A 17,878-nucleotide genomic window follows, 5' to 3' on the forward strand; every position below is an offset into this window, starting at 1 on the left:
TTGCTGAAGACACTGGAGCATGGGCAGTGACACAAGGTGGGAATTTCTAACGGCAAAGGAAGAACTAATCGGAGAGTAGGAAATCATTGAAGCTACTGGGCAGTGACTGATTTGTGAGTAGAAATTATTAAACAAATGAGAAGACACCGATGCTGAGAAAGAACGAATAATGTGGTATCTATCTGCGTGTGCTGGCACTTCATTACTTGCCTCCTTTGAAGACTCTCTGAAAACAGTGTCCACACTGCCTTCCAAGGAGACTGCATGTGGTGCTCCTGGGCCCACCTGAAACACCTTTGTGACGACGCCACTCTCTCTGCAGTCTCTGAAAAGGATTTTGAAGTGGAAAAAGTCTGTGTTACAGAAAATTTAAAGAAAAGCTAATCTAGCAATGAGAATAACTCATAAAAATCCCTCGATCTAGTTACTGATTTTGTATTTTAAAATTGGAGAAATAAAAATGACTTCTATCACTTTACCTTTTTCATGTTTAGGCCATCATTGCTATACAATAAACCACTCCAAAATATGAATCTGTGGCTTAACCAGGCTTAGCTGTGCCACTCCTCTGACCTCAAATGTGGTTGATGTTAAGTGGTGTCCGGGGTTAACGTTAACAGAACACTCAATTTGCCCAGGGCTAACATCAACAGGACACTCAATTTGATTGGATGGCCCAAATGGTTTTCTCCCTAGTATTTAAAGCCTAGACTAGGATAAACGAAATAGCTGGTAGCTCACCAAGCATCACTCTCAATCTGCATCTGTCTATTCATAGACGGTCTCCCTCTTTTTCTCCCTCACACTCCTTTTGGTTAACTGCCGCTTCCTCACAATATGAAAGTGAAACTTCCCCCAGGGTGACAGGCATCCCCCAGTGCTTACATTCTGAGACCAAAGTAAAAACTACAACATGTCTTGTGATCTACCTTTACAAGTCTGTAGCATCATTTCTGAAGCATTCTGGAAATCAGAAGTAAGCCACAGAGCCAATCCCAATTCAAGGGAGGGTTACAAAAGATAATCTGAGAAGCATGGTTAGCTGGGATCCATATGTGAAACCATCTACTCCAGTCATTATAAAGGCATCTAACCAGAGCCACAAGCAATTCCAAAACAAAAGCTCAAGTTGCCTCTATATAATTCCATGTAAATTGTTGTGGCTGGACTGAGCCATCAGGGTGAGCTCATGTAGGGACCCATGAAAATGGGCGAGATTTCTCATGTGTCCTGACTGGTTTGGATGAATCTGAACATTTTCCCCCTTCAAACTGCCTTCAATAAATAATTTCATAAATTTCAGTATATTGAAAGAGTCAGTTTTTCTTTTTCTCACAGAAGCCCAGCCTGATTTTTGACATGTAGATTCCGGGCTCCGGTCTTTGGGATGCAAATTTCAAATGCTTGCCCAGTTTGTAGATTTCAGGTGCCAGACTAGTTTGTCTTTGGGATGCAAACTCAAATACTTGTAGCCCAAAAAAGGTTTAGGTTTTGGTTGTGTATCTTTCCTTAGACGAAAAAGCACTGGCCTGCAGATACAAAAAATAAGAAATACATGTTTTGCTGCCTCAGTGTTCTTTCTGTAACTTCTTTTGATGCTTTTGATGACATCACTGTATTGCGCCCTTTAAAGGTATCATGATCAATAAAAGGAGATTTCAGGGCTCTCTATCCCGGTTATAGGTCTGAGAGAACTTGGGCCCTCCATGACATAAATTTCTTTCGCGTTCCTTGTCTCAGCACCTCTGACTGAACGAATATTCACGCAACAATGAATAAGGAAAATTTTCCTTACTCCATCTATAGGTAGAGGTAGTATACTCTGTGCTGTTATGATCATTTTAACTGATATTTCTCAAATATTGGTATGTTTTCAATTTACTCATGATGATTCACCTTGCTTTAACCTTGCTCCTCACTGATGTAATATAGGTTCCATAAGAAAGCAATGCAGAATCTCCCAACCCTACACCAGGCTGTCTTCACAGGGGCACCTTGGAGGGGGGCAGGTTGAGTTTCCCTCCCTGCCCCAAGCAGAGCCCCAGCAGCTGAAAACCTCCAGAACCCAGCCACAGTCATGCTCAAGGCCATTCTCCATACGCTCAAACAAACCTCATCCATGAAGAAATCGACAGAGGAGCCCAGATATGCAGGACCTGTGGCTGAGATCTCCAAACCTGCTCAGATCGGGACTGGGCCTCCTCCACCCAGATCCCCAGTTTTCCAGTAGCTTGGCAGTCACACCCACAAACTCCCTCCCCTTCCTTTCCCCGGACCCCCACCAAGATCCAGAGACTAGAAAATAGAACTCCCAGAAAAGAGCGATGCAGTATTTCCTGGAGCTTCTGCCTCTTATACTCTAGCCCACTGATCTACCTAAAGTAGCATATGTGTTTGGTTTTAACATACTTGCTTGTATTCTTGTATATAAGGGCTTAAATGCCCACAGAATGAAATACAACCTTCACACACTTCCCTCTTATTGTGGAGGGAGGATGCTCACTGTGTGGGTGTTTGAATATTATCTATAATGACCGATTGTGAACTACTTTATGAAAATAAAATGTGTAAAAATCAAAATAAAGGGCTGGAGCAATAGCACAGTGGGTAGGGCATTTGCCTTGCACGTGGCAGACCCAGGTTCGATTCCTAGCATCCCATATGGTCTCCTGAGCACCACCAGGGGTAATTCCTGAGTGCATGAGCTAGGAATAATCCCTGTGCATCATGGCCGAGTATGACCCAAAAAGCAAAAAATAAAAATTAATTAAAAAAATAAAAATAAAACTTGGATAATGATACAATGCAATGTTAATCCAATAAATGTATATTTCTGGGAGAAAAGAAAAAGAAAAGAAAGCAATTCAGAGGTGCCCCAACTCAAAAGGGGTGGTGCGGGTGGTAGTTTTATCCTCATTTATATTCTGCTTTTCTAAACAACTTGATGAAGGTATTGTTTATTTATTTTTGCTTTTTGGGTCACACCCGGCAATGCACAGGGGTTACTCCTGCCTCATGCACTCAGGAATTACCCCTGACGGTGCTCAGGGGACCATATGGGATGCTGGGAATAAAACCCAGGTCGGCCACGTGCAAGGCAAATGCCCTACCCACTGTGCTATTGCTCCAGACCCTGAAGGTATTATTTATGTGATACAAAATTCACCAATTTTTGGAAAAGTTTGACAAGATTTAGTAAATATGTACAACTGTATAGTCACAATTCAGTTGCAGAATACTTCCATCACCATCCCCTACCCGCCCCCCCAGACCATGCTGGGATGTGAGAGAGCTCCAGCAGCAGAATGCATGCCTAGCATAAGCAAGGCCCTGCATTCTACCCTCAACACCACACTGTAGAGCATAGTGGCTCCATAGCTCCACTGGGTGTGGCCTCCCTGGCCTGCAAGACACTAGTGGTCTTGCCCACTGATGGTCCAAGGACCATAGGCCTAAGCACTACTGGCTATGATGGTGGCTCCAAGTACTGTCAAGCGTGGCCACTATAAAAAAAAATTGCATCTTTAGTCACTTCTTAACACATCCAGCACCCCAGGCAAATACCAGTCTGATTGCTATTACTGTAGGTTTGTTCTTTCCAGGAATTTAAAATAAATATAACCATGTAAATATCATCCAACATGCCTGGTTTCTTTTACATTTTACTATTCATGCAGTTGCATTTATCAGTAGCTCATTCATTTTTATTGTTGACTAATATTCCATTTTATGGCCATACTGCAATTTGTTTATACATTCCCCGGCTGATGATCATTTGAAATATTTCCAGTTTGGGGCTATTTTGAGTAATTCTTTGTGTGGATATGTCTTTAGTCCTCTTGGATAAATATCTAAAAGAGGAATTGGTGGGCCATACAATGAGTGCTTAACTTTTTAGAAATTGGGGCAGGAGTGATAGCACAGCAGGTAGGGCATTTGCCTTGCACACGGCCAGCCCGGGTTTGATTCCCAGCATCCCATATGGTCCCCTAAGCACCGCCAGGGGTAATTCCTGAGTGCAGAGCCAGGAGTGACCCCTGTGCATCACCATGTGTGACCTAAAAAGCAAAAAAAAAAAAAAAAGAAACCTACTAAATTATGGCTGTTCCGTTTTGCCTCCCCCCAATTCAGCATCATCTGAGCTTTCAGTTCCTCCATAAACCCAACACTTGATAGTCTCTTAAACCCAACACTTGATAGTCTTTTAACTTTTTTATTGAATCATTGTGAGATAGATGATTGCAAAGCTGTTCATGATTGGATTTCAGTCATAAGTATTCCAACAATCATTCCTCCACTAGTATATATTTCCCAGCAACAGTGTCCCCACCAGATTGCCTCCCATCACTCCCAACCCCCAACCCCATGTCTGCCTGTATGGCAGGAGCTTTTCTTTTCTCTTTCTCCCCCACTCTCCTTTTGGACATTGTGGTTTGCAATATTGATACTGAAAGATATGATAACCTCTTGGATCACCTGTCCTCCTAATGATGTTCTTCATAGGTATTTATAGATATTTGTTTGAGATGTGTCCCTTGTGTTTGGATACAGCTCTGGTTGTTCTAATCACTGTATCACTGCCATCCAATTGTTCGTCGATTTACTAGAGCAGGGAGCAGGAACGTCTCTAATCCTCCAGGCCCTGAGACCTTAGCAGCCTCTCCTTATTTGTCTTTCCCAACAATTGGAGGCTCTTTCAGGGTCAGGGGAATGAGACATATCGTTACTGTTTTTGGCATACTGAATATGCCACGGGGAGCTTGCCAGGCTCTGCCTGTGCGGGCAGGATACTCTCAGTAGCTTGCCGGGCTCTCCATGAGGTATGATTTATTGCCTTCTGTCTGAACTCCATCAAACATGGTGTGGTAATTATGAAAAATGGCTAGGAAGTGTTTTATAATGTGTTTTGCGGCTGCTTTTGTGGCCATGAGGTCTGGAAAACGGCCTAGAGCATGGTGGCGGTTAGGTAGTGAAGGTCAGTTGCAGGGGCTGGGACCCTTGGGGAGGGGAGGGTTCTCCCCGGCCCCCCTCTAGGGCGCCCCGAGTGAAAACAGTCTGGCACGGAGTCCAGTGGCATGGTTATGGGGGCCTCATTTTATACTCCCGTCTGGGAGGAGCAGCTGTTGAGATCTGGAGAGTGGCAAATGAGGAGGCAGGGTGTGGCAAGGTGTGGCTTATGGGTATGATCCTTGGTTCAGTATCTGGATTCCGTGGGACTTATTCATGTGTAAGCCTAGGCTGGAGCATCCGGAAATACAAAACCAAAATGATAGAGACTTGTCCATGAAATAAGCAGTGGAGTGCAATCAGTCCAGAGCTGATACAGAGGTGCCATGATGACATGGGGCATGGTGTCAAGTTCCACCCTTAGTATCCACCATTCCCTTAGACATTGCACTTGCCCTCATAGTCCAACATGGCGAACAGCCACACCTCCACATTCCAGCCAGTTGGAAGCACTGCCCACCTCTTTCTCAAGGACACAATCCAGAAGTTATACACATCACTTCCACACACATCCCATTGGTCACCACATGGTAGCATGGCTTTCATTAGCTGCAAGGACTAGATAAATACCTTTCTCTCTCAGTGGCTCACTTGAAACAACTAACTCTATATTATAAAAAAGTAAATAGTGGTGGACAACCAGCAAACCCTGCCACATCATCATAATTGTACTTGGTATATTTGTTTTATAACTCCATGCCCTAAACCACCCAGGTCTGAATACTTAGCAATACATTTGACATTTCCAAGTACCTTCTTTCTTACATATTCTAAGTCTTTGCTCTTGGGGCTGGAGCAATAGCACAGCGGGTAGGGCGTTTGCCTTGCACGCGGCCGACCCGGGTTCTAATCCCAGCATCCCATATGGTCCCCTGAGCACCGCCAGGGGTAATTCCTGAGTGAAGAGCCAGGAGTAACCCCTGTGCATCGCCGGGTGTGACCCAAAACCCAAAAAAATAAAAAATAAAAAATAAAAAAAATAAAAAAACTAAGTCTTTGCTCTTATCAATTTCCATAATGATTTTGACACATTTTATGTATTTCACTAGCATTTTCTTTTTCAATTTCTTAGGTCTTTTACATACTTGGGGTTTTTCTTTTTGTTGTTGTTTGTTTTTTAATTTTTTTGTTTTTGTCCAGTTTGCAGGCCATATACAGTCTCCATCCCTCTCGGAGAGCCCAGCAAGCTACCGAGAGTATCTCGCCCGCACAGCAGAGCCTGGCAAGCTCCCCGTGGTGTATTTGATATGCCAAAAACAGTAACAAGAAGTCTCACAATGGAGACGTTATTGGTGCCCGCTTGATCAAATTGATGAACAACGGGATGACAGTGATACAGTAATACAGTGTTTTTTGGTGACACCCAGCAGTACTCAGGACTTACTCCTGGCTCTGCACTCAGGGATCACTCTTGTGTGGGGCTCCAGGAACCGTATGTAGTGCCGGGGATCAAACTCAGATCACACACGTGCAAGAAGAATGCCCGACCCACTGTACTGTCTCTCCAGCTCTTGACTTGCTTTTCATTTCTTAAAATTGTTGAACCTTTAAGTCAGGAGTGGTGAATGTCCAGTTTGCAGGTCATATGTAGTCTCTGAAATCATGTGATCTTTCCCTGGTACAAAACAAGACAGATATATACACTTCTCTTTGTCTGACTGTGGCCCAGCTTGCACTGTATAACCCACATAGGATGTGATAAATACCCAAATGGCCCTTGGCACAACAATGTCCTCCCACCTATTCTTACATACATAAATGTCCCCCAAAGCCTTAAGTCTCTGATTCAATATTAATAAATGTATTAATATTAATAATAAAAGATCAAAAAGAGCTAAGAATTTGGGGGCTGGGGGGACACACAGAGGTGCTCAAGGCTTACTATTGGTTCTATGCTCAGGAGTCACTCCTGGCAGGGCTCAGGAAACCATAAGTGGTACCGAGATCAAATCTGGGTCCTCCATGTGCAAGGCAAGCACATTACCCACTGTAATGTCTCTCCAGTCCCTGAGAAATGTTTAACATTAAACTATTTAGAAGTTTTCAATTACAGGGGTTGGAGAGATAATACAGTGGGTAGGGTGCTTGCCTTGCACATGGAGAACCTGAGTTCAATCCCAGCATCCCATATGGTCTCCCAGGCACCACCAGGAGTAATTCCTAAGTACAGAGCAAGAAATAATTGATGAACATTGCTGGAGTGGCCCCAAAGAAAACAAAAGCTAATGTTTATAGCTATATTTTTATCTTAAATAAGCAGATTTACTTTATTTTTTCTTTAAATAAGTAGATTTATTATTTATTTTTATATCACTTTTTTATGGTTATATAATTTATTTATTTTTTAAATTTATTTATTTTTTAATTAGTGAGTCACAGTGAGGGTACAGTTACAGATTCACACATTTTCGTGCTTGTTTTTCCCTCATGCAATGTTTGAGAGCCCATCCTTCCACCAGTGTCCATTCTCCACCACCAATGAACCCAGTATCCCTCCTACCCCCTCAATTCCATCCCCCCCACCCCACCCCGCCTCTGTGGCGGGGCATTCCAATTTGTATATCACTTTTTAATTTTATTGAATCACTGTGAGATAGAGCATTGCAAAGCTGTGGAGAGATGGGTGACAGCAACATTTTTATAAGAGAAAATTTTCACAAATATTAATTCATCTGGACAAGAGAGAGAATGTAGGAGGTAAGGTGCTCATCTTACATGCAGCCAACATCAGTTGGAACTTCCAATAAAGCAGGAACTACACATGGTCCCCAAAGCACCACCAGGAATGATCCCTGAGCACCAAGCTAAGAGTAAGCCCCAAGCACTGCCAATTATGACCCAATCTCTCCCAACTCTTTTCCCCATCAAAACAGCGACTACTTTCCAGTAGAAATAAGCTACATTTAAGAAAAAATAAGCTTGGGGCCAAAACGATAGCAGGTGAGGTCTTGCATGGGTTCAATCTCTGGTACTCATACGGTCCTCCAAGAACCCCAGGAAAGTACTCTGAGGGCAGAGCATATGTGGCCAACAAAAAACAAAAATCGAACAAGAAAAAATTAAAAATAAGCTTGGCTTTCCATGATTGATCAGTGAATCCTCACATATTTACTGGCAGGAGTGACTTAGGGAGGCTCACCCTTACAGAAGCAATGTTTTGTTTTGTTTTTCATAACAAGCCCTAAGTGACAGATGCATAAACCTGGATCCAAAAGTGGAGATCTCTTTAAAGATGAACTACTAACTTAAGTCATGCACTTCACCTCCAGCCCCAGATCTGTCCTCCTTGTTAGCACACTTCACGGACATCACCCCCTCCCCATGCAGGGATGATTTCAAGCCTGGATAATCATCTTTGACTCCTTGAGTGTGATCTTACAGTCCCACCATCAAACTGCTTAGAAGTCTGGTTCAAAACAAGACTGTAACCGTAACATCTCCCTGTAACAGTAGGCTCCTTCCTCTCTATCAGCCAGGGATTTCGCCCACACACTGTTTCTCTCCTGAGAAGAGACCAGACACCAGCTATGAAACTGCCTGCTAAGCATGAAGATTCCCAAAAAAGAATTATGTTTGGAGCGGGAGCCAGAAGTCCCACTCACACCCAAATTTCATTTGAACACACAAACATTTGCTAGGGTTAGAATCAAACACCTCACCTAGGTATCCTTAGGAATGCCCATGTAAGGTATACCTGACATTTTTTAATTATATGTATTTCTATACCCACAAAGATTGCCATCCTTTAGATAAAATCCCAGAACAGTCAGAGAGAGTGAAGCAGGCAAAGCACTTGCTTTGCAACCTGAATTTGATCTCTAGCATGACACATAGTGCTCCAAGTCCCACCAGGAGTAAGCCTTGAGCACAGCCAGGTCTGACACAAAATCCAAAATAAAATAAAATAAAACTCCAGAATTACTTATGTGATTATAGGGGAATTACAAAACTCAAACTGTTTGAATTCTATAACTTAGTTCTATTTTCTCAATCTATTAAAAACTACTGAAATTTTCAGCTAGGTAATCCTTTGATGCAGGAGGTTATACTGAGCTTTGTAAAAAGTTTGGCCACATTCTGGGCCTCTACCCTCCACATGCCACTGGCACATCCCCATTCCCAGTTGTAGAAATTAAAAAAAAAAAAATCCAGACATTACTAAATGTTGCTGGAAGGCCAAATTCTGCCAAGTGAAAACCTCTGTCTGAGAAACATGAAGGGATTGAGGAGAAACTGCTTCTGTGCACCCAAGTATAAACTTTTCAAATAGGAGTCAAGCCTTTGAGTTAAGTCACATGCAGCAACTTGCAGTCTTTGGCTAAGAATTTTAATAAAAATGAGCATAACAGCTACTGAATATGAAGTGCCAAGAGAATATTAAATGGATTACCTCTAACCTTCACAGGGGCTGCCAAATATGTTGATTAATCCCACTAAACAAAAAATGAAATGGAGACTCAGAAGGTCATATACATTAATAAAGGTCACACAGAGAGTGAGCAACGGTCAGTACTGAGGCCTGGCCAATGAGCTGGACCATCTCCCCAGACCGCCAGGCTCCACCTCACAGCAGTGACCTTTGCCTTTCTTGCTGCCTATGGAAGTGCCATCTACATCTTTTCTCCATACAAACAAAATTTTTTAAAAGTTTTTATTAAAGATCCATGGTTTACAAACTTACTGATAGTTGCATTTTAGGCATGCAATACTTCAACACCAATCTCTCCACCAACATTAACTTTCCTCCACCAGTGTTCCCAGGTTCCCTCCTCATTGAAGCCCCACTCCATCCCCACCTGTCAACTTGACAGGCACATTACAAAGTTCCAGTGGTTGCCGCTTAGATTTCATGTTTTCAGTTCTGCTGAATCCGTGTTTAATGGCTCTACCCCTCACTCATATCACTGAGATAATTGAAGCCCTGACGTCTGTTACATTACTTTTTCAAACAAAAAAAAATTTTTTTTTTGCTTTTTAAGTCACACCTGGCAATGCACAGGGGTTACTCCTGGCTCGGCACTCAGAATCACCCCTGGCGGTGCTCAGGGGACCATATGGGATGCTGGGAATCGAACCCAGGTCGGCTGCATGCAAGGCAAACGCCCTCCCCGCTGTGCTATCGCTCCAGCCCCCTTCAAACAAAATTTTTAAAGAGCACATTTATATTCTAAGGAGCTACAGAATGATGTCCATGAAATGCCCTGCTAATTTGTGAAAAAACATTTAATTTCATCAACCATTACTACAAAGAAAGGGAGTCCCTCCTGCATCTATGGAAGGAAATTATTATGTTAGGCAACTTTGATTATCCGGAGCTCTATTTTCAGTTCAAAGCAGGCTTTATCTCAACCACCTTGATTTATCTGGATCATAAACTAAAGTCACTGACAAAGAAGAGAAAGACAAGACTCTTTGGAAGTTTATTGACAAAATACCACAAAACGATGACACATGAGAGATGAAGTTCCTTATCACAAAAGATACTTTTAAAGAAGCCAATTGGGAGCCCATAAAATAGTCCAGGGCTTAAGGTGCTTGCAATGCACTCTGCCAGGAGTGGCCCCTTGGCACAGAGCTAGGAGCAAGCTGGGTTTGTCCCCAAACTAAAAATAAAAATAATAGTAAATAAAGAAGCCAGGAAGACTGGAAAGTGTATAGACTTTAGGCTAAAATGGAGCTTTTCAGGTAGAGAAGTGGCCACCAAGTAAAGGGTGCTTGGAGGGCCTGCTAGGGAGAGGAAATGTGCGCTGAAAGTTGACTATAGACCGAGCATGATAACCACTTAACACCTGTATTGCAAACCACAACACCCAAAAGAAGAGAGAGAGTAAAAGGGAATATGCCTGCCACAGAGGTGGGGGGTGGGGAGGGGGTGCGATGGGGTGGTTGTGGGAGGGAAACTGGGGAACACTGGTGGTGAGTGGGCACTGGTGGAGGGATGGGTACTCAATTATTGTATGACTGAAACGTAAGCACGAAAGTTTGTAAGTCTGTAACTGTACCTCACAGTGATTCACTAAAAAAATAATTTTTTTTTTAAAAAAGAAGCTTCTTAAACTTTTATGTTTGAGATCCTTTTCTCCTAAGAAAATTTTAATGACCCCAGCCTACAGATTAATAAAGAGGTACCCAAATAAAAATTTATGATAATAAATCAAGAAATTTATTTTAAAACAAACTTTTAAAGAGTTTTCAGACCTCCTACATTCCATAACTTAAGAAACTGGGAACCAAACCATCAACATTTGACATGCGGTAAGCCTGGAGATAATGGCTCAAAGAGATGAAACACATTCCAGTCTATGGAGATCCCAAGCTTGAGCCCCCATGGTACCTCATGGTCCCCAAGCATTGCTGGTTATGACCCTGGTGACCACTAGCACTGCTACACCAACTGATACAACCCCCAGCATCATACCAGAGCCACCTGGAGTAGCTCACAGGCTTCCTGAGCACCTCCAAAATCTTGACAAGCCCTAGGTAATATGTTCCTAAGTTCCTGTCCCCCTTTTTCTCACCAGCATTCCAAATTATTCTCTACTGTAGAATGTTTGGACATGCATATGGGCACATAAAAGCAAATATATAATAGCTCTCTTGTTCCTTTCCTTTTGTCCTGGGATATTATACCAATAACATGTTTCCCAAGAGTTTAGTTGGTTAAAGTTGTCTGACCTGAAATGTTTCCCCCATTCTCTGGTATCACCTGTCACCATTGGCTGCACACTGGAATCATCCGGAAACCTAAAAATCACAGATGCCTCACCACCCCAAGAGACAGCTATTGAGTTGGTCTGTGGTGTGGCTTGGCAGGGACACTATAGATTCTGCTAAGTTCCCAGGGAGATGGGCATGTGCATCTGTGGAGACTGCTGCAAATATGGTTCTCCATGCAGCAGACCTCCCTGTATCCACTCTTGAGCCCGTGCCCTCGGAGAACACTCTCTCACATGGACTATGGGTATAAGCATGTGACTTGTCTTGCTCAATGAAATGTTAACAAACATGACACAGACAGAGATGAGAAAACTAACTGAGTGTTAGGTCTCTCCTACTCTTTTGCTACTTTTGGAAATGAGACACCATGTGAGAAAACTCAGTCACTTCTGAAGACCTATGGTTCAGTCAATAGCCCCCTCCAGCCACCAGAAATGAGTTAGGTTTTCTATGATCCAACTAACAGCTAACAAATGACTGCAGCCACATCAGTGCCTCAGACAAAACCAGAACTGCCCCTGTGAATGCACCCCAAGATGCTGGCCCAGAGAGTAATGAGCAAGTAAAATAACCTATCCCTTAAGACAATGAAGTTGAGGGCCAGAGCAACAGCAGAAAAGATGGGGCATTTGCCTTTCATGCAGACAACTTGGTTCAATCCCTGGCATCTCAGATGGTCTCCTGAATACCATCAGAAGTGATTCCTGAGTGTAGAGCCAGGAGTGACACCTGAGCATCACTGGGTGTGGCCCGAAACAAACAAAAACAGAACAAAAAGACACTCAAGTTGAGACGAGTTTGTTATATTAGCTGATTCAAACCAAAGTTGAGGGCTAAAGAGAGAGCTTACTAGGCCATACTTTGCATACAGAAGGCCTGAGTTCAATCCCCTGCTCCACATGGTACACAGCCGAGAGTGACCCCGGAGCACTGAACTGAAAGTGGCCCCTGAGCACCACCAGGTATGCACCCCCAAAAGAACCCCAAAGTGGAGAGCACTGTTATGTGATGATTATGAATACTATTGTTATTTGTTATAAAAGCAATGCTCCTTGCAAATTTGGAAGCAACAAAAACTATCAGATAAAAAAATTAATTGGTTGGACAGTGGAGGAAAGACTGATTCTGGCATGCCTTCAGTACACTTTTGTTTTCAATTCCCTTAGACCTAATTCTTCAGAAGTAAACCATATCGAAAGCTTACAGCAGGGAACAGCTAGACATCAGTACCTTTGGCAAACTTATACGAAACAGAAAGAAACTGAGCCTGTCCTCAACTGATCTCTATCAAACAGACATCCTCAGTGGCCCTGGGGGCCTGGCCTGGATAGGAGGATGATACTGATGTTCTGGTATTGAAAGCATCTTGTGCATAGCTGATGCCTGGCACACAGCCCTGCTTTGCCACCTCTGGCCATGGTTCTCTAGTTTCATTTCAGTATATTTCTAAAGAGTGTTAAAATGATTTGATATAAAATTAGATATTAATTACTTTCACCTGTCATATCATAAACATTTTCCTTATTATTCAAAACTTCAAAACTCACTATTTTTCCTCTAAAGGTGTCATTGACTTTAACTGTTAACAGTCTCAAGTCCTTTGAAGTTTTAAAGAAATTAAGTACTTTTACTCTAAAAAAAAAAAAAGACTTAAAGTAATACAGATTTCCACATAGTTATTTCACTGTGGGCAGAAGCAATAATACAGGGGTAAGGCTCTTGCCTTACATGTGGCTGACCTGGGTTTCATCCCCAGCATCTCATATGGTCCACCAGGAGTAATTCCTGAGTGCAGAGCTAGGAGTAAGCTCTGAGCACAGGAGGGTAAGACTCCAAACTCCCCTCATCCCCCACAAAGTTATTCTATTGAAAATGTACACAAGCACTCATTTTTTGTCTCGAAAAATGCAAATAAAGATAGTGCATAAATACCTTCCCTAAGCTAAGCAAACCTGAAACACTAAATTGGCATTTTCACCAGACGTTTAGTGGGAAAATGGGAGAGACACAAGAATTACCTTATTTTTTCTACTCTCTTGAAATCTTTATTAATTCCTTGAACTACACAGCTAGTCCTTAATTATTACTGCATATTTCTACTGAGTGAAGCTTATCAAAGACCTCTTTATAGCATAAGATTAGCTTTAAAAATTATTTTTGTTTGTCTGAATCTGGGTCAGCCATATGCAAGACAACACCCTGTGAGCTCTAACCTCTCTCCAGCCCAGCTTGTTAATTATGTTTATTTGTTTGTTTGGGGGCCACACCCAGGGAGCTCAGGAGTTACTCCTGGCTCTACACTCAAGAATTACTCTTGATTGGCTCAAGGTATCACGGAATCTAAAAAGGGTCGGCAGCATGCAAGGTAAACCCTTTGTACCATCTCTCCAGTCCTATTAATTTTTAATGATAATTAAGATGATTTGTTTGACAAAAGTAGTTCATCGAGTAAGAAAAAAGATAAAAATTCCAATCTTTAGTAAGCCATAATAATTTGTTTGAGTGTGTCGCTTTGTCTTATTTTTATTTTATTCAGTTTCATAATTTTCAAATGTTAGTTTTAGAATTCGTAACAATTTGCTAGCACAGCGGTAGGGCGTTTGCCTTGCACACAGCAAGTTCGATTCCACCGTCTCTCTCGGAGAGCTCGGCAAGCTACCAAGAGTATCCCGCCCACACGACAGAGCCTGGCAAGCTATCCATGGCATATTCGATATGCCAAAAAACAGTAACAAGTCTCACAATGGAGATGTTACTGGTGCCTGCTCAAGCAAATCAATGAACAACAGGACAACAATGCTACAGTGCTCAAAAGGCCATGATGAAGTAGTTCAGCCAGTAGGGGGAGCCTGGAGTCGTTTTTTAAAAGTACAGGGACCTGACAAGTACCAGCTTAAAAAGTGTTGCAAACAAAGTGACCAAATCCATCTTGCCATGCAAAATACTCCTCTTGCAAAAATCTCTTTTTTCTCCAAATAATAAAATGAAGTTGTACTTTTATATTTAAAAATGTGAAAAATTTATTTGGAACAGAAATAAAAAAGAATCAAAAAGTAGTCAATATCCAATTAAAGGAAATGAAAGTTTTTTTGAAGGCCAATGAAATCAATGTAAATAAAATTCTGAATCAAGAGCAGGTAGTCTGTGCCCTGGAAAATGAAAGAACCTCTTACTAAAACTGTTTTTTTTTTTTAAGAGCCAGATAAATCTCTTTATAGGTCCTAAATCTGACAAATGTTCTTCCATTGTATAATCCCATTGGGAATTCAAACTTAAAACTATATTAACACACACAGCATTACCAGGGAGGAAAAGACAGGACTGAAAGATACATAGGCTCAGTGGTTGAGGGTTGAGGGTACTTTAGTGGTGGTGGGGCAGGGGGTGATATCATCAGCTTTTAAGCTAAATTTCTGAACTATTAGAAATAATAAAATAAGATATACATAGTAGCACTTTATTGAGTTGTAATCTGATGACTTGGTACTATACCTCAATAAAACACGAAAGTCATATACGAGGGCCAGATAAATAGTACAGTGGGTAGGGCTCTCGTCTTATACACAGCCGTCCCGGGTTCAATCCCTGGCACTGTGTTTGGTCCCACAAGCCCCATCAAGGGTGATCCCTGAGTCCAGATCCAGGAGTAAGTCCTGAGTATAGCCAGCTATGGCCCCAAAACAAATAAGCAAAAAGTCACATATGTCTGTTGAAATAAATATTTCTCTTTAGTCACATACTAGCACTGACTTCATAGAATCAAATCACACTAAAACAATGTAATTACATTATAAATTAATTAAAATGCTCTTAACTCACTTAGAGACTGCAATAGCTCTAACTTGTATTTTTCCATCCGGTAGAGTAATAGGTTTCGTATACTTAAATGTACTATTTTCACCATAACCAATTTTCTTTAGAAATTCAGGCTTGCTGCCATCCAGGGTATAGTATATATTGACATCGGGGGTGTCTGGAAAAACAAAAGAGCAAAATTGCAGTTAATAGCAAGGTAGCAAGTCCCCAAATAATGCCTACAGCTCAGTTATTTAATGATTTTGTTTTGGGTCACAACCAGCAGAACCTGAGCTTCACTAAGAAGCCTGTGGTGCTCAGGAACCAAGTGATCAAGGCGAGGGATAGAGGCAGCATCAACGGCATGCAGGAAAAGATTGATTTCTGTCTCTCCAGTCGGTACTGAACAAAAATATTTCTAACCTATGTACAGGCACATATGTGCTTCTATATATATATATATACACTGAAATGTATATTATATATTTATAAGCAGTGATAACAATTTAGTTCTCCATGCCAGGCACTGTGCTTTAAACAAAATAGATAATTTCATCACTACAACCCTGAGATAGGTCCTACTTATGTTCACTTTAAAGGTGGGGAAACTAAAGCCCAAAGAGGCTAAGAAACTTGTTAAAGGCCAGAAAGATAGAACAGGAGTGAAGACAGTTGCCTTGCAAGTGAAAACCCTGATTTGATTCCCAGCACCACTTATGGTGCCCCACAGATGATGAGGAGTGAGTCCTGGGTATAGAATCAGAGGTATCCTCTGAATAACCTGAGCAGTGGCCCAAGTCTTCCAATCACTTAAAAATAAGCTTGTTGAAGATCCAGCACCCATTTGTGATGAAAACTCTCGCAAAACAGGCATGGAAGGAACTTTCCTTAATATAATCAAAGCCATCTAACACAAGCCCACAGCAAGTATCATTCTCAATGGGGAAAAACTAAAAGCCTTTCCTCTAAGATCAGGCACAAGACAAGGTTGCCCGCTTTTGCCACTCCTATTCAATATAGTACTGTAAGTCCTGACCATAGCAGTTAGACAAGAAAAAGATACCAAGGGCATACAGATAGAAATATCTAATAGCCTTGTTCTCCTTCTTGGAGAACCTGACAAGCTACCAAGAGTCTATTGCAGGCACGGGAGCCTTGCAAGCTCCCCATGGCATATTCATATCCCAAATACAGTAAAGGACATACACATACCTCTCGGAGAGCCTGGCAAGCTACCCATGGTGTATTCGATATGCCAAAAACAGTAACAATAAGTCTCTTTCTCTTGACCCTGGAAGAGCCTCCAATCGTTGGGAAAGACAAGTAAGGAGAGGCTGCTAAAATCTCAGGGCTGAATGTAACAGAGATGTTACTGGTGTCCACTTGAGTAAATCAACAAACAATGGGATAACAGTGATACAGTGATACAGATAGAAAAGGAAGAGGTCAAGTTATCACTATTTGCAGATGATATGATACTAAGAAAACCCTAAAGATTCAGGGTTGGAGATATAGCACAGCGGGTAGGGCCTTTGCCTTGCACGCAGCCGACCCGGGTTCGATTCCCAGCATCCCATATGGTCCCCCAAGCACCACCAGGAGTAATTCCTGAGTGCACGAGCCAGGAGTAATCCCTGTGCATCGCAGGGTGTGACCCAAAAAGCAAAAAAAAAAAAAAAGAAAGAAAAGAAAACCCTAAAGACTACAGAAAAGCTCCTAGTAACAATAGGCAAATATAGCAAAGGCTACAAAATCAACACCCAAAAGTCCATGGCTTTCTTATATACAAATAATGAAAGAGAAGAAAGAGACATTAAAAAAATCTGATTCACAATAGTACCTCAGAAAATCAAGTACCTTGGAATCAGCTTAACCAAAGAGGTGAAGTATAGGATAACAAAGCCTCAGGTAGTTTAGGTTTATTGCGTTGTTCCCATCACAGTGCTCCCATTCCTCTGTGTTTATTTGTAACTTCTTTTTTTGTGTTCTGTTGACTTGTAAATATTGTTCACTTCTTCTAGACTCCTTTGCTTAGCTTATTCAGAGCAATGTCCTTTTGTATGGGCACAGGAAGACTGTAGCCAATGAATGCTATTATAACCTGGGAGTCATTTGACTCTACATATTTTCCTCTTGGGCATCTGTTCTCTCGACCTAAGCCTCAGCTGCCCTTAATTCCTTGCAGCCCCAAAAGTAGGGTTCCAACAAGGGATAGGATGGACCCAGGGCAAGCGGTGAGTTATGCGTTACCCTGGCATCGAGATGGGCCTGGCCAAAGTGCATTAATGTTTAACTATAAGAGCTTAGTCATGGACAAATGGTGTCATTATCCAAAAAGTAATGACTAGATTTGGACCCT

General features: G+C 41.9%; 1 protein-coding gene across 1 annotated transcript in view; it reads right to left on the minus strand.

Annotated features, from left to right (window-relative positions):
• The window catches only part of DZANK1 (double zinc ribbon and ankyrin repeat domains 1), a 109,661-nt gene that overhangs the window by 84,442 nt on the left and 7,341 nt on the right, over positions 1-17,878 (minus strand). Inside the window, 2 exon segments of the mRNA XM_004614405.2 lie at positions 211-325; positions 15,544-15,697. Of these exon segments, the coding sequence (XP_004614462.2) occupies positions 211-325; positions 15,544-15,697 (269 nt within the window).

Source organism: Sorex araneus, chromosome 3 (genome assembly GCF_027595985.1).
Source record: "Sorex araneus isolate mSorAra2 chromosome 3, mSorAra2.pri, whole genome shotgun sequence".
Classification (NCBI taxonomy): domain Eukaryota; kingdom Metazoa; phylum Chordata; class Mammalia; order Eulipotyphla; family Soricidae; genus Sorex; species Sorex araneus.